At 41.3% G+C, this 25,120-nt stretch overlaps 1 protein-coding gene across 2 annotated transcripts; it reads left to right on the top strand.

Annotated features, from left to right (window-relative positions):
- TBX18 (T-box transcription factor 18) lies at positions 1 to 25,120 on the top strand. 2 transcript variants are annotated; one of them, XM_065056475.1, is made up of 8 exons: positions 1 to 691; positions 1,335 to 1,581; positions 3,115 to 3,216; positions 6,132 to 6,303; positions 12,755 to 12,922; positions 14,099 to 14,163; positions 17,934 to 18,028; positions 21,404 to 25,120. In XM_065056475.1, exons 1-8 carry the CDS (start codon positions 7 to 9, stop codon positions 22,126 to 22,128), a joined length of 2,259 nt encoding a protein of 752 aa, XP_064912547.1. In that variant the 5' UTR covers positions 1 to 6; the 3' UTR covers positions 22,129 to 25,120. The 2 variants fall into 2 exon arrangements, with proteins under 2 accessions (XP_064912547.1, XP_064912546.1); XM_065056474.1 differs by having other exon boundaries at positions 3 to 703; positions 1,398 to 1,581.

Raw genomic sequence — 25,120 nt, 5'->3', positions numbered from 1 at the left:
ACACTAATGAGCAAGTTCTTCCCACCGGTCTCCTGCCTGGAAGTGCTGACAGATCAAGGCAACAAATTTCAATTACAAGCCCTAATTTGTGTCCGCAGAGCGTTTGTTACCCATGTCAGTCCTGCCTGGCCCATCAGACGGGGCAGAACGTGGAGGAGGAGGGGGAGAGAAGGAGCGCATCTGCAGAAAGGAATAGATTTTTTTTTCCTCCTAAAAAAAAAAAAAAAACAAACAACACCCCCCACCAAAAAAAAAAAAAAAAACTTGGCTGATAACTCGGATTTAAAAAGAAAGGCGAGGAAAAGCCCCAGCCCCTTGCCTGCACGGTCGGGAGGACGGGAGGGCGGCCGGCGCGGCGGGCCGTGCGTGGGTGCCTGTGCCGGCGGCCGCGGCGCGCCTGGATGCGCGGGCTGTAGGGGGGCGGGCATGGCCGACAAGCGGAGGTCCTCGCCCGGCACCACCATGAGCCTCAAGGCTCACGCCTTCTCCGTGGAGGCGCTCATCGGGGCCGAGAAGCAGCAACAGCAGCAGCAACAGCCGCCGCCGCCGCGGCAACCCAAGCGGCGGAAGCTGGGCGGCGAGGACGAGGCGGCGGAGGACGAAGGGGGCAACGGCTGTTGCGCCAAGAGCTCCCCCGCTGCCGCCGCCGCCGGCAGGACCTGCGGCGACATGGAGATGGGCTGCGCCGCCCGCGCCCCCGCCGGTGAGTGCCGCCCCGCGACCCGCCGCGTCGCTGCCCGCTCCGTAACTGTCGGGCGGGAGGCCCGCTGCTCCGGCAGGGCTCCGGCTCCCCTTTTCCCCCGACGCAGCCGGCATTCTGTTTCTCCGTTATTCCTTCTGTCTTTCCACACTGCACGGGCAGCCCCTGCTGCCGGCGCTGCGGGCTAAAACGCGCAGCGCTCCCCGGGACGGCGGACCGGGCCCCGGCCGGCGGCGTTTTCGGTGGGGCAACAGCTGGGTGTTTGTTTCCGAGAAGGGGGAAAAGCGCTTATACAATACATATGTATATGCTGGAGGTGTATATGCAACTATGTGTACATATATTTATATACACACAGCATATACATATATATATGTGTCTGTACATTTATTGTATATGGAGGCGAGTGCGTTTTCACGCTGCGGCCGGCGGCGGTCACGCTAAACGTCTCCAAACGAAATGTGCCGCTGGCCACACAGCGCAAACCCGCTGCCGCCCGGCCCGGCGTTGGGGGCAGCTCGTCTCCGGGCTCCTCGGCGCCCCTCTCGCCGCCCGGACCGATGGGGACACGGGTCGCCCCGTCGCAAGGCCACGGCCCGGGCCCGGCGCCGGGACCCGGCTGGAGCTGAAGGAGCACCCCCCGGTCGGGATGTCCGCGCTCCCCCTGCCCCCCTGGCTTCCTCCGCTCTCTCCGCAGGCGGCTGCGAGGAGACCTTCCTGGCGGCCTCCCCGCCCGCTTCCCCCGGAGGCTCCCCCAAGGGTTCGAGGCCCTGCTCGCCGCTGCCGACGCCGCAGGCGCCGCGGGTGGACCTGCAGGGCGCCGAGCTCTGGAAGCGCTTCCACGAAATCGGCACCGAGATGATCATCACCAAGGCGGGAAGGTAACGGGCGCCCGCGGGGCCGCTCCGGGGCTCTGGCTCGGGCTCGGCGGGTCGAGGGGCTGCGGGCAGAGCCCGGGGCGGGCGGGCACATCAAAGTGGGTAAAAAACCGGGGGAAACCCCCCAGATTTACGAGGCAGGTAGATGGCGATAATTTTAGGTGGGCACGGGCACATGTGGCGTTTCGGGTTTCCTGTTCATTAGGGCGAGATCTGGGAGTGCTGTGTCTTTCTGAGGGGAAACTTTTTCCCTTTCCAGTGGATACACATGGTAAAAACCTGCGTAGTATAAAAGTATCTGAACTTATTAGAAATTACAAAAACATATTTTATTGAATCCATATGCTACCTTCTACATTTTCAGAGAGGCTTTGTTAATGATTGAAAAGCACTCTTAAACAGCACAAAGCAACATTTGTCTTACGAGAGTCCAGTCGGGGAATTTCTGTTTTATCTTACAGGTGCACTGAAAAAACAGCAAAAAATAGTTAACCGCAGTCAGGTTTACCCTCCTGCTTATTCAGAAATAACGGAGATAGGATTTTTCTTTCCAATAACGACTTTAATTGATTTATATATATATTTTTTTTTACAACAGCAGCAGATACTGAATAAACTGGAATGGCTTTCAGGTTTATAAAATACGAAAAGTACCTTTCATTAGCTTTGCAGTCAGATCGTCACTAGGACTTCTTTTTTTTTGGCTTCAAGAATGAACTTTCTTTTTAAAAGGCATACCAAACGTGAGCTACAAAATGCATTTTTCTGTTAAAACCACTACATCAGTTAATTACTCCGTTTTCTTCACAGAACGATCTACACGGTGAACTTTTTTTTGTTTGTTTCTTTTTAAATTACCTCGTAGATTCGTTTCTGCTTTCAATAAAGAAGTTTTACTATACCTTTCAAAGACAGAGTAGCTCTTGCACTTCACCTTTAGTAAGCTGCAGACAGGAAGTCCCGTCTCAATAAAGACCATATTGTTGAGTTACAGCACGGCACGTTGGCTTTTATAACTGCATCCTTGCGGTGTGATAATTGTATCACCGTGGTTTTAGCTTTCTAATTTGCTGCTACAGAACCGATACACCATTTGGTGTTGTAAGTTGGAACTGCAGTGGCAATTTGCGATTCTATAAGTACTGGTCTTCCCGGGTGGAGGTGGTGTTTGCACATCTCCAGAATAATATTTCTAGCTAATATCTCAAACGACTTTAAAATGCGTGTACTGCTAAAGTAAAGTCTCAAAACCAAATGATTTACTGTCTAACAATAAAGTTGAAATGATGTGGTAATAACTGTACTCCCAAAGCGTATCCCAAAACATACGAAGCATTGTTCGAGTAAATGCACTTTAGAAATCTGTTTTGACATATCGAATGGGCCATTTCATGGCTATGTAACTATAATCGTCCAAAAGGACTCTGTAGGTTAAAAGGAAGAACGAGAAAAATACCACGAACTGGTTACTTTTCCTAAACAACCATTCCCGAGTCTGTTTCATATTAAAAATGACCTCTCTCTTTCCATGTTCAGGCGGATGTTTCCCGCAATGAGAGTGAAGATCTCAGGTTTAGACCCACATCAGCAGTATTATATTGCTATGGATATTGTGCCAGTGGATAACAAAAGATACAGGTATGGTGATTTTAAGGTGAAAAACATACGATGCGGGCCATAGGGAGCTTGGGGACTGGGAGAAAACATTAACACTGTATCAATTAGCAGAAAGTCGTGTTTAACCCTCCTTCAAATTCCTATTTTCATCCCAGTGCATTAAAAAAAGAGAAAAGATTGTGCCAAGTAGGCAAAACTAACTAAAATTTCTGTTGAAGCCCTTTATACATTTGCCTTAAGTTGTGTATGTGCTGTGGGCAGACATTCAGGTTTTGACTTTCAGAGAGTGCAGTTCTAGTGTGATCAGGAAATATTATAATATTTTATTCCTCATCGTGTCGGTGGGAATTATTTTTCTATTAAATAAATATGAAAATGCACATTTTTCTAGTTCTGAATGGCAGTAACATTCATTACTAACATTACTAGCATCAGTGTCTGATTTAATGACATATAAGCTTTCTTGGTCACGCTTCAAATTGATTATATAATTTAATTTAAATCTGTTCACTCAGATATTTGCTTACATAGATTTACAAAGAGTAATGTTTCTAATTACTGTTTTTTTTACAGAATTGGTGGCATTATTGTCTGACGACTAATGAGAGGAACAAAAGTGGTTGTTCTTCGGACATTTAGGAGTAGGGATTATGTGCTGAAACTCTCACTGTGGTGAGGGCAGTCGTGTTTCAAGGGAGCTAGTTGGACTCTGCTGAAACCACTGGTCCTGTAGAAATGTTCATAGGGTTGGGCCCGCAGCAGTTGTGATTGTGAGTTGTGGACGTTTTGTAGGTCTTGCTTTATGGATGCCATGTCCTGTTCCGTAGTGGTCAGGAGAAGCCTGGGCAAGTAGTTCAGTGGAGGCAGGATCAGGCCCTTACCAATTACTGGTTGGATTGTTTCAACCCCATACTTAGTATAATGTAGGGAAAACCGCTGCAGATTTAATTGTAGAACGAGGAATATTTCAGACTGAGACTAAAAATTTGGTTCAGCGGGAATGCTGCCTCATGTCCTAAGCAAACACTGCCTTATGTTTTTTGTGTGTCCTTGCTTCATTCACTGCAATTTTATCCTTTTCTTGTGTGGTATATGGCATTGCTTAGGACCGTTTTAGATTATGTGTTTTTCAACAAGGTGCAGATACCAGTGCTGAGGATCTCTAGTACATACAGCTAGGGGAGGATTTTCTGTCAATACAATAGAGGAAAAAACACTTTTTAATTTTGGACAAGTGCAGTGCAGCTCAAATGAAAACCCTTTTCTTGCTTTGTGTTTCGCACGTGCATTTACTTAGCAATCTAAACACATCATTCCTATAAGGTCTGAGCCATTCCTTAATTCATAGAAAATGTGAGGAAATTATTACCAAATGAATAAAAATGTTAGTATTAAAAATTAAAACCAGGTATATTAAATATGAGTTGTTTAAACCTTCTTTCATTTAAAATACAGTCATACTGAGCTGCACTGTCTGCCTGGTGTGATACCTGATGCCCAGAAAACAGAAGTAACTTAACAAAAGTTTTAGGAAGGGCAGTGTTTTCTCAGTTGGCAAACTAAGATTTCTGTAATCACATATCAGTACCACACCATTAACCTTCCTGCTAAATATTAATGTTCTATGTGTTTTACTTGATTTCACTTTCATTCTTTGCTGTGCGAGCTATGATCTTTTTTTTTTAATTGCTGTTATTTTAACTTTGGCTGTCCATGTGGCTTTTCAAATGGTCTTGCAGATCTTTAGATGTGAAACATACTACAGCAGTTGCATGGAGTCTAGGTTTTAGCTGTCATAGCAAGTAGCAAAACTAAGTGAAAATGAAGAAAATTACATCTAGGTCTAGATTTCTTGCAAAATTTGACCTTGTAAATATTTGGAAGCTGAAGTTGTTGCTCAACATATTTTGTGTATTTATGACCTTATTTACTTTTGTAGGGAAAGCATGTATATAGTAGAAAACAAAAAATATAAAATAAATTAAAAATGTTACAACAGTTGACTGTGTGATCTAGGGCTGAGAATTTGTCTCCAGGAGAGAATTTCATCATCATTCTAGATCTTAGTTTTACAGTTTGATATGAACTGAACAGAGCAATGCATGTATTGGATCATTTTGTTGTTGTTATGTTGTTTGTCTTTTTCTAATAAGGAACTGAATTGTACAAGCATATAATTTGATAAAGTCTTTCTTGTATTTATGAAAAAATAGAGTGGAATTACTGGGATTTTACTGTACTTGAAGAAAATACTTTGACATTTTCAATTAGTGCTTTTTAAATTGTCCTGTAAAGTATCTGCCTTCAAAATAACTTTTCCACCAAAGCAGGCACTATTTTTATTAGAAAATGGCTTTGTCATCATTGGCCTATCAAATGAAATATGGGCTGTGTTTTGGTATTTTTTTTTTTCACTTTTATGCCTTTCTGCATGCTATTCAAGACAATTAATATGGTCTTGCAGAAATAGCAGGAGCATAATTTGACATAGTTTCATTATTTTCCCAATCATAACGTTCTTTCCCCTCAATAGCTTTATTTATAGACTCTTATATTAGACTCAACATACTGAATCTTCCAAATATAGAATTACTATTTGATTTGATAAATGAAGGACCAGATTCTCCCATTTGCTGATGCCTATTCACAGCAGAGCTGTAACAATTGATGAACTGACACCAGCTTAAAGCTCAGTGTGGAGCATGGTGTTAAGACTGTTACTTATTATAAGAAGACTAAAGTCAGATCAGAGTGTGTCTTTTAGCCTTACTTTTGCAGACACCAGAGCTGTGTTTTGAAACAAAAAAATAGAGTTTTAAAATCATCCTTTCATGTTCTGTTAATTGGTGGGTTCCTGCTGGAACTTATTAATACTGAATGAGTCTGATAAATTAATTTGGGTTTTGTGGTTATAGGTATTTGTTTTCTTTTTATAGGTATGTTTATCATAGCTCCAAGTGGATGGTGGCTGGTAACGCTGACTCCCCGGTACCACCTCGTGTTTATATTCACCCCGATTCACCCGCTTCCGGGGAGACGTGGATGAGACAAGTGATCAGCTTTGACAAACTGAAGCTTACCAATAATGAGCTGGATGACCAAGGGCATGTGAGTACTTGCTCTTCTGCAGTGTTACGTGTAGGCGCATTGCTCAGCCCTGACAGGCTCTGATGTACAGCTTCAGGGTGCCAGAAATAGGCTTGACTTTTCAAAGCTGTTTTGGAACTTTACCGTCCAGATCTAAAATCTGCTTGCTTTCTGCTTCGATAATTAACTGCTTATTAGAGCCTGCTGTTTTACTCCCCGCTCAAAGACAGAACTCCTTCTGCAAAGTAAGGCTTTACAAGGCCAAATTGCCTAATATGAAGGGGCAGAATTGCTCTCATGTTTTCCCACCAAGTGTGCTACTCGCAAATTCTGCTCCGATCAAAAGGGACGCTTAAATTCACAAGCGGCTAGGAGAAACATTAATAGTGTGTAATAACTTCATGTGAATAAAAATACACTTAACTATTTTCTTAACCTAAACATTTGCGTGAAATCCCATGAGGTGTTAATAATTGCAGTCAAAACCGAACAACATGGGAGCTGGGTTCGCTCTGATAATGATTTATTACATACCTTATGAAGTAAGACCCTTTCACAGCTGAGGCTCATTACTTCTGAAAAAACTGGCGAAGACGTATGCAGTGTGAGTGTTCTGTTTGCAAGTTCTAAATTGTTTAGTTATGACATTATCTAATGTGACAAAATGTGTTATGTTAATATTTCCTTTTCTATTCAAAACTGTTGAAACATGACAGATGTAAGCCAGTATCTTTCCAGCAATCCCTAAAATAGTTTTACTTGACACCTTAGGAAATAATTAAAAAATGAGAATAGTTTTTAGTCAGGATGAAGTCTTTAATTTTGCAAAATCCTGTAATAAATGGCAAATGTTGACTTCCTTTCAGAAGGAGCCTTAAGTTCCAAGTGGTAGAGTTTTAAGATGTTGGAGTCAGGGTGTGGATTCCATTGTCCTTAGCATAGCCCGATTTATTAGAGCAGGATACTTTTGCCTTCACGGAAGGGAGAGAAAGAAAATGTACCTGGCACAGAGTACAAAGATACTACATGCATCTTTTAGTATAGTTGTAACTCCGTGACAATAAGCCAGGCATTTTGACAATACAGAGTCCAAGTTTGAGATTTTTTTTTCCCCATTTGTGTTTGCAGAGGAGAATAACATGAGAGTCTGGTCAAATTGTGTGGGAGCTACAGCTTTTATGTTATGGAGGCAAGAATACAGGAGACTGGCTGGACTGAGATAGCAAATATGATATCAAGAATTAAAAGCCTCCCTTTTGTATAGCACTGTTCATAATTTTATCATGCTCTTCTTTAAAAAGTATGTGGGGGTATTGACATCTCTTGAGTTATCAGTGCTTTTGTTTAGGATCATAAGAAAGGCATTTTACATTGTCGATTTTCAGAATTGCAGTGATAGGGTCTCATTTGGCAGTGCGTTTTTGAGTTAAGGTTAGCGCAGCTAGTTCCCTTAGTTTCCCCGATGTTTGTATATTTGCGGCTTTTCTCGAGTGGGAGTTGCTTTCTCTGTGTGCCACGTCTATGGTGAGGGCTTTAAAAAGTGAAGTGCATGGGAATGGGTAAAATGTCCCTTCTCTAACAGAGGGCAGGCTGGCTGGTTTTTGTACTCAGTAATTTCAGAGGGGTGAGACGTGAGTACCGTGGTCCAGCCGTGCGCTTGGAGTTGCAAACTGCCCTGTGATAAAATCTCAGCTATGTAGAGAATTGTGTTGCTGTATTTTTCCATCCTAGATCTTAGCTTTGTTTTTATTCTGAACTGAAATCTGTGTAGTGTACACAGCACACCATCACTCACAATGTAGGGGGATATAAATTTTCTGGTCTTTAGTTAAGTGTTCCGATTTGGAAACAGTGAAGAAAAGCTTCAGCTTTTGTGATTCGAGACACATTGAACTGATTCGGAGCTATGGCAATGCCTCTCCTCCCCAAAATGGAAATTTAAGTATTAAAATAAAAGGACAAAAGAAGGATGACTGTAAAATAATTTCATATTTCTCAAATCTGGGAAATTGCAAACATGTCATTCATAATTACCAGAAAAGGCAAAAGCAGAAAGCAGAAAAGTGTCTCTTCCAATGGGTAATTTTTTTTCTTTTAAAGCTATGGTAGTGTGGAATGCTGTATTGAAAAAGCTATGTAGCCTCTGAATGCCTCCAGCAATAATGGAAAACGAATAATCATATTTTGTGATGAATATAAAAAACAATTGTTTCTCATAAGCAGGAAGGAACCATTTTGCTCAAGAGGGCACCAGGGGAGGGATGGGGGATTGGAAGAGCTAGGGGTCAAGGCTGTATTATCCCTCAAATATTTGTTTTTATATCAAGTGTTCTGACTTTCCCACCCCTGTATGGGAGATGTGGTATATGTCAGATTATTAGAAAGTTGAGTTTTTTTTCCTCCCTCCTGCTTAGGCAGAATGGCTCAGAAAAACCTCCGTGGGGGTCTCTACCCTTTACCATCATTCCTCCGGTAGTTCAAGCAGTGTCAGGCTTTGGCTGTTGTTCTTTGGGCGTGCTTTCCATGCTGTCTGTTTTGGGGGCTTTAATCCTTGTCAGTGTTGTTCATTTATTCTTCCCCTGGTCCTCAGAGGTGTCAGCTTTTGCAGAGTTTTTGTGTTCAAATCTAGGCTAGGTTTTGATCTTGCAGGCATTGAGGAAGGGAGCCCTTTTACCCGTTCCAGGGTATTAGTTCTCAGAATCAGTGAGAGAAGTGACCCACATCCATGGGAATTTGCAAACAGATGCTAAGGTAGTATTGCTGTGTAGTATTTATATTGTGGTCCTAGCTCACGGCTCCCCTTGCATTGCGTTGGTCTGGGATTAGCTTTTTGTGAAAGGAGATCTGCTATCTCTAAGACAACTTGCTCTGCTGCTCAAATGCTTTCCAGGCTCCTTGCTGCCTGCTTCTATTTTCATCAATGTTTTGAGTGGTAGTTTGTGACGACGTGATTTTGTATTGCGGTTCTGCAGAGAGATGTTGAAGTACATCTGCATGTAGGACACTCTCTGATACATGGGTTCTACTTACAAACTGAGGAGATCAAGCAAAATTTGTAACGATACGTTTTCCTTCTGTATTTTTGACATCAAAAAGAAGTCCCAAGGTAAATTCCCTACTTTGGAAAGGTTGTGTTCTTACAGAGGCATTAAGGCCCAGTGGCATCATTAAAGACACATTTGTGGCCTTTGTGTCTTTCATCTGTGTTGTAGTGGTAGGGAAAAGTAAACCTGGATTTTGCAGTTGACACTGAGAAGTGCATGGTCTGGCTGCTTTTGGTTAATGAATCTCATCCTTCTCCTGGCTGTAGAGCAAGTGCTGCATTGTAAAAGCAGTTTCTCCCTCTGGCTGGTTAGAGCTGGCTGACTTTATTTATTTATTTATTTATTTATTTATTTATTGTGCAGTTTTTAATCTGAATTTCAGTAGAGGGGAAAAGTCAATATTTTTTATGCTGTTTTCTATGCTTTTCAACTGAGTATTTTTTAATGCAGAGGAACATCTTTTAACTTTTAGTGAAAATGAGGCTGTTAGTGTGTTAATTGGTCCTTGGTGGTTGCTTTTTTTTTCCCCCCATTTGAAAGTGGGGTGAGGCTGGAAGCAGACTGTTACTGTGCTCAGACTTGGCTCCAAGTAGCAAGCTCTGCTTACAGTCAATGGGTAGTTATATGTTCTTGTCACAATGAAAAGCTGGGAAACATCAGCATTTACACTTGCAGTTTTTGTCTTTGTGAAGAGGGAATCCATGCTCCTTGGCCCCAAACACTTCCTTGACTGCTGAAAGCCTGGGCTTTGCAGAGAGGATGAAGGAGGATTTTTGGTGAAAACAGCATCAAGGTGAGGACCATGCCACTGGTGGGGAGGTGGCTGGTTAATCTGTGCCCTGTCAAGCTGCTGGAGGATTGGCATCTCCCCCACAAAAGAGAATTGGGCTCTTGCTTGTGCTGACTGTGACACTGGTGCCACAGTGGTACCCAAACTCAGGGTCAGCGCTGAGGCCTCATCACAGCAGCATCACTCAAAAAACTTATTGCAAAGGTAATCCTAAAAGTGATCCCAGCCTTGTGTGTCTGCAGGTACCCTGGTTGTCTTTGTCCTGCCAGGCTGTTGCCTTGCCCTGCTGCCTGCCTGTGGGCTGCTGGCTGCCATGTCTTCCATCTGATAATGACGTCTTGACAGCTGCAGTGATCAAAGTGTAATTTTACATTTGATGGGAGAGATTTATTCCCCCACGTAGTGTTTTGGTGATGCCTTGTGAGGGATTTGCAGAGAGAGGCAGGGTCTTCAGCTGTGAGTTGAAAGTAATGCCAATTTGTGTTTGGCATTTGGTGCGGTTTGTTCTGGCTGGGTTTTTTTATTGGTGGCTTTTAAGGGTACAAAAGTAAAGTTGCTGCTTCTGCAGATAAGCATTAGGTCCCGTTTCTGCTATTAACTGTGCAAGCAATGGAAAATGCAAAGCTGGAACCTCCATTTCCTTAGCTTTTTCTTCACAATAGCTTTAGGTGATGCTTAAAATAATAGAGGTAAACCATTTTTCAAGTGGATATTGCATCTGCCTGTCTTTTTTTGTCCTGTCTTTATAGTGTTGCTTTTTCTAGGGTTCTGCAGTTATGTATTACTTATTTAGAATTCAGAGTCCTGATTGTTAACAAAGATCCCATTGTGCAAGGCACAATACAAAATCAAGAAAAAATTTCCTGCTGTGGATTCACTAATCATCCAACAGCACATCAGTGCAGAAAATTTCAGTCGAGCACGGAGCTGAGTCAGGTTGCTCTTAAGAGATGACCAGAATCAGCAATAGCCACCCAGATAAGGGAGGTGGTTGCCTCCATGCTGCTGTGACTTCACTTGCTCTGATACACGAGCAGAGCTGTTCATGGCTGCCTGGGTTATAATTATGTACGGTCAAGTCTGACGTGTAGGCAATTGCAGAGCTGATGGGTTGAAGTAATTGGGGTGGGAGCAGAATGCGGCACGTTCAGTGACACCCAGGGAAATGGCAAAGCGCAGAGTAGTGATGGGTTTGAACAGTGGAACAGACCTCTCCTTGATTATGTTTTTTTCTGTTGCGCGATTATCTCCCTTGGTATCACTGGGTGTTCACAGGAAAACAGGGTCAGGAATGTGCTGTCTTCTTTGCATCTTTGTTTTGTAGATCTTTGCCAGCGGAGAACTGAAAGGAGTGTTGTAAATGAGAATACACATTTGCATTATAAAAATCTTGCCCTGTGCAATATTTCGGAAACTGGGGAAAAGCTTTGTATGAGAACATCCATAGGGCACTATATGAGCAAATTAATTGAAACCTATGATATCATTGTCAAAACCTTATTTACAGGCTAATAAAACTCCTTATTATCCAGAAACTTGGCTTATCCAAAAGGGGGTTGTGTCATCTGGCCAGGACCAAGTGTATTAAACTAGCCAAACTCTATCCAAATGAGTGTAATGTCCTCTATGTCATTTGGATGAATGAACTTCCATGATGTCTGGCACAGGGGCTCTGCTGAGTGCACATACACATACTGAGGCTACTCAAGGAGCAGGAAATTAAAAAGCTCTCCCTGAACGTTGATTAGGGATTCCACAGGCCAATAGCCATAGGACTATTTATTTATCAAGTTACTAATTTCTGAGGCCTTCCAACAATAATAGTTGAGTTTCCTTTTTTTTTTTTTTAATTGAAATCTTCTATTTTAGTGGTGGTTAGCTGAAGTGGAGTAAAATAGAAGGAAAATTCTGTATTTTAAATCTCCTCTAAAATTTGAGAGCAATACCAAGAGGTATTTTTGTATTTAATTTTAGGCACTATAAAATCATATATTTGTCTATCCTTTTTTCTTAGTTGAGCTACTGCATGCTGAGAGGGGTTTGTTTATTGATATTATTTATATGTATTCTAATTTTTGGGTTATTAACACTTTAACGTTTTGGATTTTAGTATTATTTTACTTTAAGTTTCTGCTCCTTCCGAGCATGAGAGTCTCAGCTTGTGTTCAGAACAAGCGATGTTTGCAGCCTTTGGGATATCAGGAAAAAATTGCTCCAAGCATATACTGAAGGTTGCAAAACCAAAAAGCAAATGGTGCTGCTGTTAATCTTGTTAGATCAAATCCAGGCTCCAGTGGAAAAAAAGTGACAAAACTTCCCTAATTCCAGCGAGACCAGGACCTTGCTCCATTTTTATTTATTTTTATTTATTTATTTATTTAGCCAGTTTCAATTGAGTCAGTCTCTGAATTTGGATCTCCTGAGTTGTAATTTTTAAATGCTTAGTGCTGGTAATAGCATAAATGCACATGGATTAGACTACTGTAATAAGAACCTTCAGAGGTTAGAGAACACATTTGATTTCCAGTAAGTGGCATGGTAAACGCATACCATAATCTGTTCCAAAAAGCTATTAGGCCTGAAACAGCACGGTGTCCTTTCTAATAAATGTTATCTTTTTCCTTTCATGACTGCCTAGATTATCCTTCACTCCATGCATAAATATCAGCCTCGTGTCCATGTCATCCGGAAAGACTGTGGAGATGATCTGTCCCCCATCAAGCCCATCCCTTCAGGAGAAGGGGTGAAAGCCTTCTCCTTTCCAGAAACAGTTTTCACGACTGTCACAGCATATCAAAATCAACAGGTAACTTGTGCTTTCTGCTTAGCACTTTGCAAGCTTTTCAGACTAGACCAGGGAAGTAAGAGTAGAAGAAAAGAGGATACTTTTATTATTAAAAAAAAAAAAAACATTGTCTAAACCCTTTTTGGATTGCAAGTAGCTTTCACTAGTAGTATTGCAGCAGCGCCCGGAGGCTATAGCTGAGACTTCAGGCCATGTGGGCTAAACGCTGCATGTAAAAAGTCATTCTTATTATTGAGATGACACAATCTAATTAACATAGTTCGTGGTGTCTTAATTATAGATACAACATTGAAGCACAAGGCAAAGAGCAGTCTAATTTTTAAAGGTATTTTTGTACGTTTAAGTGTAGATGCACATCTGGATAGGATTTTTAAAGCATTTTTGGTCCTAACTCCAGTGATTTCAAAACTCCCAGAACCTTAACAGAGAAACTGAGGTCTAAAGAAGGTTGCAGTTGTTTTTATTAACTGCATTCAGTGGTTTTTATTAACTGGAATTTATCTAGGTCTACACAGATTAAAAGTCAAAAGTAAACTGCAGGTTGCTTGACTCCAATGTTTGCCTCTTATTACCACTTCTTTAAGTTATAGCATACATAGTGGCACCATAGTTAGTGTTGTCACATTTTATTAGTTCCATGTCAGTTGTCATAGCTATATTTTGGGAAATTATGTATACCTTGCTATCTTTACAAATAAAAGAGCAGGAAAGGCATGTAAATACCAAAATAAAATTATTCGGTACCTATTTATTTAAATTAATTACAAGTATTTGAGGGGAAGGTGCTGGGTTTTTTATAGAGAATAATAGCCTAGAGATAATCTCTATTTTCACATTTCCTTCTTGAGCCGTACAGGAATAAAATTTAATTTAAATTTTATTGCGGTTAGGCAGTGTACTCTCTTAGGTGAAGAATGACATTTGCCAGAAGATTTTTCACAAGAATTCCAACCTGTCATTTGGTAGCATTAAATACCTATTAGCTTCTCTGGGGATTTGCAAAAATAATGATCAGAAGACTGGCCGTTAATTTGCTGTGTTTCAGGATGACCATCTTAAACCATGCAAATGTGAAGATGTTTCGAGTCCACTGTCAGCTTAATTCTGTCAGGATAGTAATTTTGTGCAGTACTTAGCTGAATTTGCAAGTAATAATTTTTTAAATCATCTTCACAGATAACTCGCCTGAAGATCGATAGGAATCCATTTGCCAAAGGGTTTAGAGATTCAGGACGTAACAGGTAGGTGTTGGGGGAGGAGGTAGGCTTGCTACTGCTGACAGAATCAGTTTGTGAAGGCTGGTAGGGGAAAACACCTGTATTTACAGACAAATTATTTTGAGGACTCAGACTTCCTAAAGGACCACTTAGGTTTCCCAGTAATATCCTCTGTAGTGGGTTCCTGCTCCTGCTCCTCAGACCATCTAGGTCAAGAACGGGTTGGCACACAGTTTGACTCAGGTACTCAGGTTTTCTTTTGGTGGGAACAGTGGCATACCATGAAGGCTGCAGATGGAAGTGATGCATACTCAGGTCTGTGATTTCAGGCTGCTCCTGGAATCTCCTTTTTCTCCTGGCTGGAGACACAAATTGGAGATACCGGTGTCAAACTATAAGACCAGGTTCTCTTGTGTATAAGTGGCATTTAGTATGGATGAATCTGTTATTGTTTCTCTTAAAGGGGGAGAAACTAAGTTGCCTCTTGTGGTAACCTTATGTTTAGTACACTTGACTGGGAGGTGGGAGACCTGTGATTAAATGTCTCTTTAGCCTAAGAAGTTTTAAATCCACTTCCTAGGTGAATGCTGTTTCTATTGGCTATAGATGACCTTGAAACGAGCCTGGTTTCCAATTCCTCTGTTGCGGTTGGACTGATTAATTGCTTGTTCTGTCTTGATCTATGAATCTTTCAAAATAGCAATGGGGAATCTGAGTAGTACAAAGTGGAGACTTGGGTCTAGTCCCTGCTGCCAGTACTGATGAGGTATTTTATCCAAAGACTGTTTAATGCAAAATACTTAAGCCTGTTATGAATTGTATGTTAAACCATTTCAGCTAAAAAAAGCAGCATTTAATTATGGTACATTTTATACACCAGTTCCAGTGACCACATTGCATTTGGTGTCTACAGCTGCTATATTTATGATCAAGCCTTGTAGAGAAGGGAGCAGGCTGTGCTTGCAGGAACACTCAGAGTTTCTTTTGGCAGCTGCTCTATTGAGCTTCTCTTTTAGCAGAGGCTACAGCATTAAAGCCTGTTTTTTGCTTCCACCTGAGTTACATAAGTGCTGAGACTGGACAGCAAGTGAGAGTAGTTTTTAGAATATTGTTATAGAAGGGACGGGTTAGTTGTAAAGATTTACAGAAATCCTTTCAGTTTGCATTTGCTGCTCTCTAAGATTTTCATCTTCTAGCAAGAAACAATTAGCCATGCTCTGTCCTGGGGCCTGGAAGGGATGCCTCAGGCATTGACATAAATAGAGTTTTGTCCTTCTTTGCAGCCTTCTAGTTTGAAATTAAGTGAACAGTGACTTCCAGATAAATGTGGTGACTGAAGAAGCAAAACATGCTGTGTGTACTCGGGGAAGAAAAATGTTGCCATACATGCGCTATTTGACAGCTCTCCATAGGCAGCATCTCTGTTGTGCATGCTTTTTGCAGAGCTGTAAAATAAGTATTAAGGAGCCTCTTAAGAAGTGAGAAACCCTGGCTTCTCTGAAATTTCTGAGTTTAAGTGGAGTTAGAAATTTTTCCATAATGTTCTATGAAACAAGAGAAGATGCCCTTGAAAACAGACAGGAAAGAATCATTCAGAAACCAGTCTTGTACTGGATTTAACTTGCTGGACAGCCCTATTATTACCCGAGGATGACGTAGGTGCAGTTAGAGTACTGCATCTGCAACTGTGCGAATCCGGTTGTGGGACTGGGGCTATCCAGAGAGGGTTTTTTGTTTTGTTTGGCTGCTAGGAATAAGTTTGGGTTTGGCATTGGAAAAAACCAAACCAAACCAAACCAACCAACCAACCAACCAACAAAAAAAACAAAAGAAAGACAAAACAAAACAAACCCCCAAACTAAACAAGATATTTTAATTGAAAGACATTTATAGTTTATAGAAATGGATTAGGAGGCCAGCTTGTAGGAAGGACCAGCCTTCGTAGAAATGTTTCAGGATTTGCTTTAGATGAGGTCTGAATGCTTTTACTGTAACAAGCACACTTGTTACAGAGTAACTCTGAAAAAATCTTTGCCATTGCAAATTGATATTGGTTTACTCAAGTCAGTATTGCTGTTTTCTTTGATAGACTCCATGGTACTGAAAAAGTATGTTGGAGAATGCTGCTCAGATTTGTAATTGTCAAGGAAAAATTATTTTTTAATTTAAATTACTGCTTTACTCAGTTGCTAAATATTGAGATTAAACATTAAGATTCTGCTATCATCATTGCTCTAGCTGGTGTTATTATCAAAGAGGCATTTTAGTCTGTGACAAAAGGGTAAAAAACCCACTGTGGTACCTTTATACCCAACTTTTCAACATTGTTTTAATTATTGCTGCTATCTAACTCTGCACTGCTGCATGCAATAATTCTGTTTAATTAGAAATATTCAGTTTCAGGTCATTCCTGTTGAGTCTCACAGGCTATTTTACAGAAATCAGTAGCTTCACCTCTTAAAAGCATTCCCTGTGCATTTGCAAAGTGCAACAGAATTTATGTGCTGAGAATAGTTTCATTCTTCGGTTCGGCTTTAATTTTGACCCTATAAAAACTTTTACTCAGGAAAGGACCAGAATTTCTCTCTTTAAATACTTCAGGAAAAACATAACTGTTTTGTTAAATAAACTTGGCCATTTGATAGTGTAAATTAGGGTGGTGATGAAATGTGGAAATTGTTCGAAGGCATCTTGTATAAATTATCACCTTAGCTACATTCCTCCAGGAGGTGGCTTTTATCTCCGCTTTAACTAGAAATGAAACTTCACCATTACTGTGGCAAATGAAGGCTATCTTTTTAGTCCAGGCTCAGCTAATAAATGCTTTATAACTGTTTCCTGAAATACATTGTGATCCTGCTGGAAATGCAATAGGGAAGAAGCAGTATCAGAAGAACATGTAGGTAGCTTCAAATTAGGCTATTTGCATAATTAGAATTTACAGAGTGCTGCTGCTCAAAGGCAAGTGCTTGTATTTGGTATGTGCCTTATGCTGACACGTAGCAGGCCTTTGAGGCCCAGTAGCCAAAAATAACAGCAAAATGATACAACTGAGGTACATTATTCACAGAATTCTGTCAGAAAAAAAAGGAGCCTTTACCTGCAGGAGACAGAGATTCTGCTAGTTATTGTCTGCCACAGCTGTCTACCTGGTTATTTCTGTTTTGTCATGACACTGTTGAAAGAAATGATTGCCTTCAGGAACTGGAAGTCTTCATTTTGCTCAGCACATAATAACCAAGACGCAACATTCCTTCGTACATTTTAGTAGCCAAAGAGGTGTACACTCATGGATTGCTCATGTTGTAAATATGATTTTCCAATTCATTGGTAATGATTAGGAATCCTGTTTTAATAGAAGTTGACACTGGATCACCTTATTCTAGGCAGAAATAGGAGATCATCCCTCTGTCACTTGGAGCATTACTTTTAAGGAAATGTCGTACTAGGAAAACATTTCATATAATTTTAGCCAAGTTGTGTCTCCCCTCCCTCCCCGCCCCCAACAAAACAAACCAAAACAAAATCAAAACAAACAAAACAAATGCCAAAACTGACATAGAGAGCTAGATTGTCAAAACTGGAAACTCTTTGCATGCTGCCAACCCAGTCAGTGACCTCAGATCACAGTGATCTCATGGATTAGGATGTAGGGCTCTTTTCTAAAAGCAAAAATAAACTTAAAACAATCCTGAAATGTCACTAATTTTTATATATTTCTGAGGTAAATTATGCAGAGAAATGCGACAAAATACAGTTTGTTTTCACGACACTGATGTTCTTGTTCTACACAGAATGGGACTAGAAGCTCTGGTAGAGTCTTATGCCTTCTGGAGACCTTCACTGAGGACACTTACATTTGAAGATATACCTGGGATACCCAAACAAGGTATTGGTCTTCTTTGAGTTCTTTCAAAACAAAAACATGTGAAGATAAAACTTTGACCATCAATCTTTACAAAAATCTAGGTGAGTGTGACACTTTTGGAGAAAAAGCAACTGACCAACCACAGTGCAGGCCATTGCCTCTCATCAGAGCCATTTTAAGTTAGAAAGCTAATGCTAGCTTAACCATGGTGGCAGTAAAAATGTTAGATTGTAAAGATAAATCAGATCACATTTGGAAGACGACAGTTATTTCAGGATGCAATGACCTCTTCTTTAGTGTTATGCTCTGGCTAGATACACAGAGTTAGTTTGATGACTTCTGTTGTACACATCCGGAGACCAATATAGGAGCTACTTATGTGTTTAAGAGAGAAAAAAAAAAAAAAAAAAAAAAAAGAATGGGAGAAGAAATGCCCTCTAGGTAAATAATAAATAGGAGTAAGCTTAATTTGGTTTCCTCCTTGGAAAGCCTCCTTGATTCTTAATACCTAAAAATGGTTCAGTAGAATCATAGAATGTTTTGAGTTGGAATGTGAGTTGGAACGATCTGCAAGGATCATCAAGTCCAACTCCTGTCCCTGCATATGACAACCCCACAGTTCACACCGTGTGTCTGAGGATATTGTCCAGTCTCTTCTTGAACACTGTCAGGCTTGAGGCTGCGACTGCCCCCCTGGGGAGCCTGTTCCAGTGCTCCAGCACCTCTGGGTGAAGAACCTTTTCTTAATGTCCAACCGAAACCATCCCTGGGACATCTTCCTGCCATTCCGTTGGGTTCTGTCAGTGGCTGCCAAAGAGAAGAGATCAGCTCCTACCATTCCCCCTCCCCTTTGGGGGAAGCTGTAGACTGTGATGAGGTCTCCCCTCAGTCTCCTCTTCTCCAAGCTGAACAAACGAAGTGACTTCACCCACTCCTCATACAGCTTCTCCTCCAAACCCTTCACCAACTTCATACCTCTCTTCTGGATACTTCCCAGTAGCTCAATATCTTTTTCATCCTGTGGCTCCCAGAACTGCACCCAGTGCTTCAGGTGAGGCTGCGGAGCAGAGCGGGACAATCACCTCCCTGCCCGGCTGGCAATGCTGTGCTTGATGCACCCAGGACATGGTTGTCCTCTTGGCTGCCAGGGACACTGTTGGTTCATGTTCAACTTGCCATTGACCAGAACCCCCAGATCCCTCTGCAGAGCTGCTTTCCAGCATCTTGTCCCCCAGTCTGTATGTACAGCCAGGGTTGCCGTGTCCCAAGTGCAAAATCCGGCACTTGCCCTTGTGGAACTTCATGTGGCTGGTGATTGCCTGGTTCTCCATTTTGTCCAGATCCCTCTGCAGAGCCTCTCTGATCCCTCTGCAGGGTCTCTGTGAATAAACTTTGTCTGCATCATAGACCTTGAAATCAACAGCGGTCCTCTCCATTTTTGTTTTTCTTGCTCCCCAGTCCATAACCTCTTGGCTCCCACTTTCTCCATCATAGACGTAGTGCTATGTGGAAGGGAGGGATATTTAAATGGCCTGTTTGGACAGAGAGGCGAGTCTCTGTACTCCTTTCTGAGTTCCTTTACTTCCAAAGTACTCCAATGCATATAAAAAATCTTTCAGAGGTTTCCCAACTAAATGAGACATATTACTCTTGATTTCCTGCTACCAAATTCACAAACATTCTTCCTGCTTTCCTGATAATGTATTCTAAAACCAGTAAGTGTCTTCAGCGCAAAACCACAGGAAATACAGAAATTCACAAAAGTCACTTTCGTCAACTTCTGCTTAGCCCACTCCTTTGAGATATCTTGAGCATTCGTGCCTGATGCGTGCAAATAAAAAGGAGTTTTTGTGCCAAGTCACAGATACGTTGGATGAGGGTCAGCAGAGTTTTCGGTGGAGGGTGGGGGTGGGGGAACATCCTCTTAAAAAAGGCCTATAATGAGAAGCCAGCATCAGACCTGAAATACCTTGTCAGACTGTGTAAAACTGAAAGGTAACCTGCTATGAAGTTAACATGTCTAGGAGACAGGATGGCCGTATTGCCCTGTTTGTATATAGCAGCACTGTTTTAGAACAGAGAAACTGCTGCCACGAACTTCATGCTTCCTTTTCAGTTGTTGTAGGTTAAGGAGCTTGTGGAAGTAACTGTTGATGTCCACAGAATGGAAACTGGGATCCTTGGAAAATCTTTAGTCAACTGTACCTTGGCCAATAGGGTGCTTTAGAGACATGCTGAAAGACCCCATTAGAAATTTGTCCTGGTTGTTAGTGCTGGAAGTGCCCACCTTTGGATAGCAGAGGCTTTGCATAGATTGGAAGAAAAATAAGTATGCCTTATACTAGAATTTCTTGAATGTGGCAGTTTCTCATAGTGCTTTGTGCCTTTTGTGACAAAAGAACAAGAAGAAGCAGGCAGACTTCACTGATAATGTCTTTTTCTTTCCACTAGTTCGCCTATCACAAAACCCCGTTAACTTGTTGACAGCAGGCATACCTTTGCAGCATCAAGCTGTTTGATAGTTAATGTGATTCCCAAATAGGAGACTCTTCCATGCTAACTACCTTCAGCCTGCAAGACTGTGAAAGGCCCAGATCAATTTTTCTGTGCTCACTTTTTGAGGAAATATAATCTGTAAGAAAAAGAAATGTTTCTTACATCCGGGAAACTTTCAGTCCTGAGAAAAGCCTTCACCTGTAGCAAGCAGTGCATTTTCAGGAGCACTCCACACTGGTATTGGTCATGTAAAAAGTTCTGAGATCAGCAAATGAAGAGTTTGTGAACATTTTGCTACAAACCTAAACCTCCACGTAACCATTCAAGAAATGAAGCGGCCATGCATGGTACTTAGCCTACAATTTTCCCAAAGTCGTTCCGAAGTTTTGTTCTGAAGTGGCGAACTTTCCTGAAGTTGTTGAACTGTGGGAACCTTTATCATTTGAGCTAAGGAGCTGGTGCCTCAGCTGGTGCTGTGACAGTGAGTCAGGTACAGAGTGCTTGAAAGACACTTAGGGCTGGAGCAACAGCACAGACAATACAAAATTCATAACTTTGAAGAAGGCTTCCTGTGAAGTAGTACTTGCCTGTCTACATCTTAGCTGCCATGCAGCTTGCTTCCTACACCAAATAAAGATGAGCTAACCTTTCAGGCAGGAACTCTAAGTATTGAGTGATGGTTGCAAAAGCATAACTTACATTCTCTGTCTTAGACAGGTTGTTTCTTCAAAAATACCTGTCCCACACACACCCCTGCACATGTATATATATGTCATTTTTTGAATGAATTTGCATTGTGTTTTATGTCAAGGGTTATTATAAAAGACAAAGGTCTTGATCTATCACCTAGGAAGGGAACCTTTCCCAACATGCTTCTTACACTGTAATATTCTTTTCCAGGAAATGCAGGTTCCTCTACTTTACTCCAGGGATCTGGCAGTGGAGTGCCATCTACCCACCCTCACCTTTTGCCGGGTTCCCCTTGCTCATCTCCAGCCTTCCACCTCAGTCCCAACACTAGCCAGCTCTGTAGCCTTGCTCCAGCTGACTACACAGCTTGTGCCCGCTCAGGCTTGACCCTGAACAGATACAGCACTTCTTTGGCTGAAACCTACAACAGGCTCACAAACCAAACTGGTGAGACGTTTGCACCCCCGAGGACTCCCTCCTATGTTGGTGTCTCAAGTAGCACAACTGTGAATATGTCTATGAGTGGCAATGACGGGGATGCGTTCAGCTGCCCACAGACTGGCTTGTCCATGCAGATTTCAGGGATGTCTCCACAGCTCCAGTACATCATGCCATCCCCATCCACCAATGCTTTTACCACTAATCAAACCCACCAAGGCTCCTACAACACGTTTAGACTGCACAGTCCCTGTGCACTCTATGGATATAACTTTTCCACATCCCCTAAACTGGCTGCCAGTCCTGAGAAAATCGTTTCTTCCCAAGGAAGTTTCTTGGGGTCCTCGCCAAGTGGAACCATGACGGATCGGCAGATGTTGCCCCCTGTGGAAGGAGTGCACTTACTTAGCAGTGGGGGGCAGCAGAATTTCTTTGACTCCAGGACCCTAGGAAGCTTAACACTCTCATCTTCTCAAGTGTCTGCACATATGGTTTGATGAAGCCTTTAAGTAAAAGTACAGTATGCTTGGTGTCTACAACGTATTTCTTTTGGAATATGAAAGGACACTCCGTGTAGCTTGTAAAGTGTGTGTATATATATAATATGAGAGGAAGTTTGACTGAATTTTTGACTTGTTTGTGGCCAGAATTTTCTCCTATTTTGTGTTACAGAGAATTTGCTGCAGTGCAGACTGCTTTAGTTTTCTGGTAGAATACACTTAGTTGTGTAACACTTTGGGACATATGCAACAAATTAAGTAAGACTTCCTCCCCTTTCCCCCTCCTCTGCTCTAACTCTTTTAAAGAATGAAATGACACTTGGAGTATTAAACAACACAAACAAGCCCGCTTACATTTCCTATAGTACTAGTGAGTTTCTTTAAAACATTCATACAATGATAAGCTGATGCACCAAAGGCATTTTACAAGTTTCTTCTCTGTTATAAGGGATATGAAGGATATTTGGACTTTTAAGTGTTAAGCATCAAGCATCCTGCCTAAAATAGAAGTTTAACTAACGGATTATGTACAGAGTAAATGGAAAGATTAGTTTGCCTTCTCATGATATGCTGGTTTTAGCTTATCAACAGCACAGTATTTTTAATAGGATTTTTTTTTTCAGCATTAGTCTAGATTTATGTTTAGGTATTTGAATACAAATAATGCATATTCAAATTTCAGTGATAGGAGTAATTTAAACCAACAGCAGAAGAAATGGAATTCTTTGGTACAGAATGAACTTTGGGGTGCCTTGGGGCTCGATGCATTTTTTCCTCCATAAATATTGCCTGTAAGACATTTACTGGACAGCAGGATATTCTAATGTATCTTTGGTTTTGTATTTTTATTTTTTTAAAGGAAAATACAGGTTTGATTTAGGAGAAAAAAAAAAAAAGTGATCAGGATGAGAAATTCCATTATTGGTTTTACCCTTTTGTGGTTGTGGGTTTTTTGTGTGGGGGGGGGGGTTGGGGGGGAGGGTGTCTGTTTGGTTTTTCGTTTTTGTTTAAATAAGGGCAAAAAGTCCTCCATCCTCAGTCTCTCATAAATACATTGCCTGTAGCAATTAGGCAGATGACTTAGTTTGCCCACAAGTGTTGCGGGAAGCAGAACTTTATTGTAGCTGCCTCCCTGTAACATGGCCAAACTGGGATCAGGATTACAATAGGCAAAATTCCTTTAGTAGCTTACTTTGAATACTCCAGCACAACACCTACAGCCTATGTCTCTCCCTCCAGGGAGCCATCTGTCTTCCTTTTATTCCTTTCTGTCACGAGGTTACTGCTGCTCTCTTTCTCAGTCAGTTTTTGCCCTGGAATTGGAGAGGTTCCCTTCTTTCCCGGCTCTGGTTTTAACTGGAGCTTGCAAGAACACAGATCACAACCTGCTCCTGGCCAGACTTCTCCAGAGTGGCGAATACATGGGGAGACACTTGTCATGGTGAAATTTCTGCCCTCATCTGCACCTGCACAGCCCTGGCGTGTATCAGCTGCAAAAGCTGCCTCTCAGCTGCCTGCCTGTCAGAGCTGAACCAGCGAAGCTGTAAAACAGATTTTAATGCTTGAGAGTATGGGTCATCTTCAACAGTATGCTAAGCCTCCTCCATATTGCGCAGGTGATATAAAGGCATTACGAAGTGGGTACAAATGTAGCTGAAAATGCTTCCCTGGTCAGCATTGAAGGAGAGTAAGATCTTTCAGATTTTGCATTTTTCTCTGTTAGATTTTTCAGTGAATGTGGATTGTTGTGTTTCTTGAGTTCCTACATCTTTTCTGGCAAACAGTAGACTTCAAGTAAAGTCTACTGCTCCTACTTCAAGGAAAACTCAATGTAGATAAAATTTCTTCAGTGGGTTGGAGACAATTCATGCAGAAACAGCCCTATCAATATATTTTCTTATTATTTGTGAATAGAAGGGAAACCACAGCAGTCTTTAAGCCCATGCCTGGAGAAGGCTTTATTTCTATTAGTTACGTATTTGTTTATGTTAAAGAACACACATTGAAAATTCTCATTCAAAGACAAGAGGATGAGCATGCAGTTGAGGAGATGTGGGTTTGCTTCTTTGCTGTCACAAACTTCCCAAGTGACCTTGGGCAATTCACTCAGCCTTTCTATATGTATTTTTTTTTTCTTCTGTAAAATGTGATAATAGCACTTCATTGCCTCACAGTAAACAGTGACAGCACACTGAAGATGAAGATCATCCTTATATATACTGTACTATGGACAGTACCTTACAGATGAATGGCAAAATACTGTTCATATATAAGGATAACAAAGAGCATTCATGTACTTCAGGTCTGTCAGTAGTTTTGGCATTGCAGTGTCCTTTGAGGCAGACCTCCTAGGAAAGACGTTGTTCAAAACCTCACACTAAGAATTTGTGAAATGCTTCTAACATGCAGATGGGCGAATTTTCACTTATGGAAATTGTCCTAGATTTATTGGTTTAAATTAGCAAGGAACTTGTGTATAGCAATTCCTGCTGTAGTCAAAACTTTGAAATGTTGCAGTTGGACAAATCTTTAAATGGGAAGAATGATACAATTAATCTGTACTTGAAAAAAGTTAAATATAATTATCCATGTCATTTTAAGGGCTGTGACCAGGTAGAAATGTGGAAGAGCTAAATCATGCATGTTCCTACAAGGGGGAAAAAAAAAGAAAAATATAGTGTATGGATGTTCATGGAGGTGCTCCTGGCAAGAGTATGTACTTTATGGTCTGGGAATTTTTTAGAACTGGTCTCTTGATTTTCCTCAAATTGTTCTAATCATATAACCACACAATATTGTTTGAAACATTTGTTCCTTAAAATTTGGAATCATATTGTAAATACTTGCTGGTGTGTCATTATGAAAAGACTAGCTTTTTATCAATATAGTAAATGCTATATATGCATTATATCTATAATTCTATATCTGTATTTTACAAAAATGCCACAGAAAATATATTAAAGTGTGTATTCAAACACTTTTTACTACA

This window comes from Columba livia, chromosome 3, assembly GCF_036013475.1.
Source record: "Columba livia isolate bColLiv1 breed racing homer chromosome 3, bColLiv1.pat.W.v2, whole genome shotgun sequence".
Lineage (NCBI taxonomy): Eukaryota > Metazoa > Chordata > Aves > Columbiformes > Columbidae > Columba > Columba livia.
This window is presented reverse-complemented; position numbering and strand designations above follow the sequence as displayed.

Bases quoted from the DNA above. Each gene is read 5' to 3' on its own strand.
- TBX18 (XM_065056475.1), top strand. From the start codon at position 7: ATGAGCAAGTTCTTCCCACCGGTCTCCTGCCTGGAAGTGCTGACAGAT. The intron at 1,582-3,114 runs GTAACGGGCGCC...TTCCATGTTCAG, and splicing joins ATCATCACCAAGGCGGGAAG to GCGGATGTTTCCCGCAATGA. The intron at 3,217-6,131 runs GTATGGTGATTT...TTCTTTTTATAG, and splicing joins GTGGATAACAAAAGATACAG to GTATGTTTATCATAGCTCCA.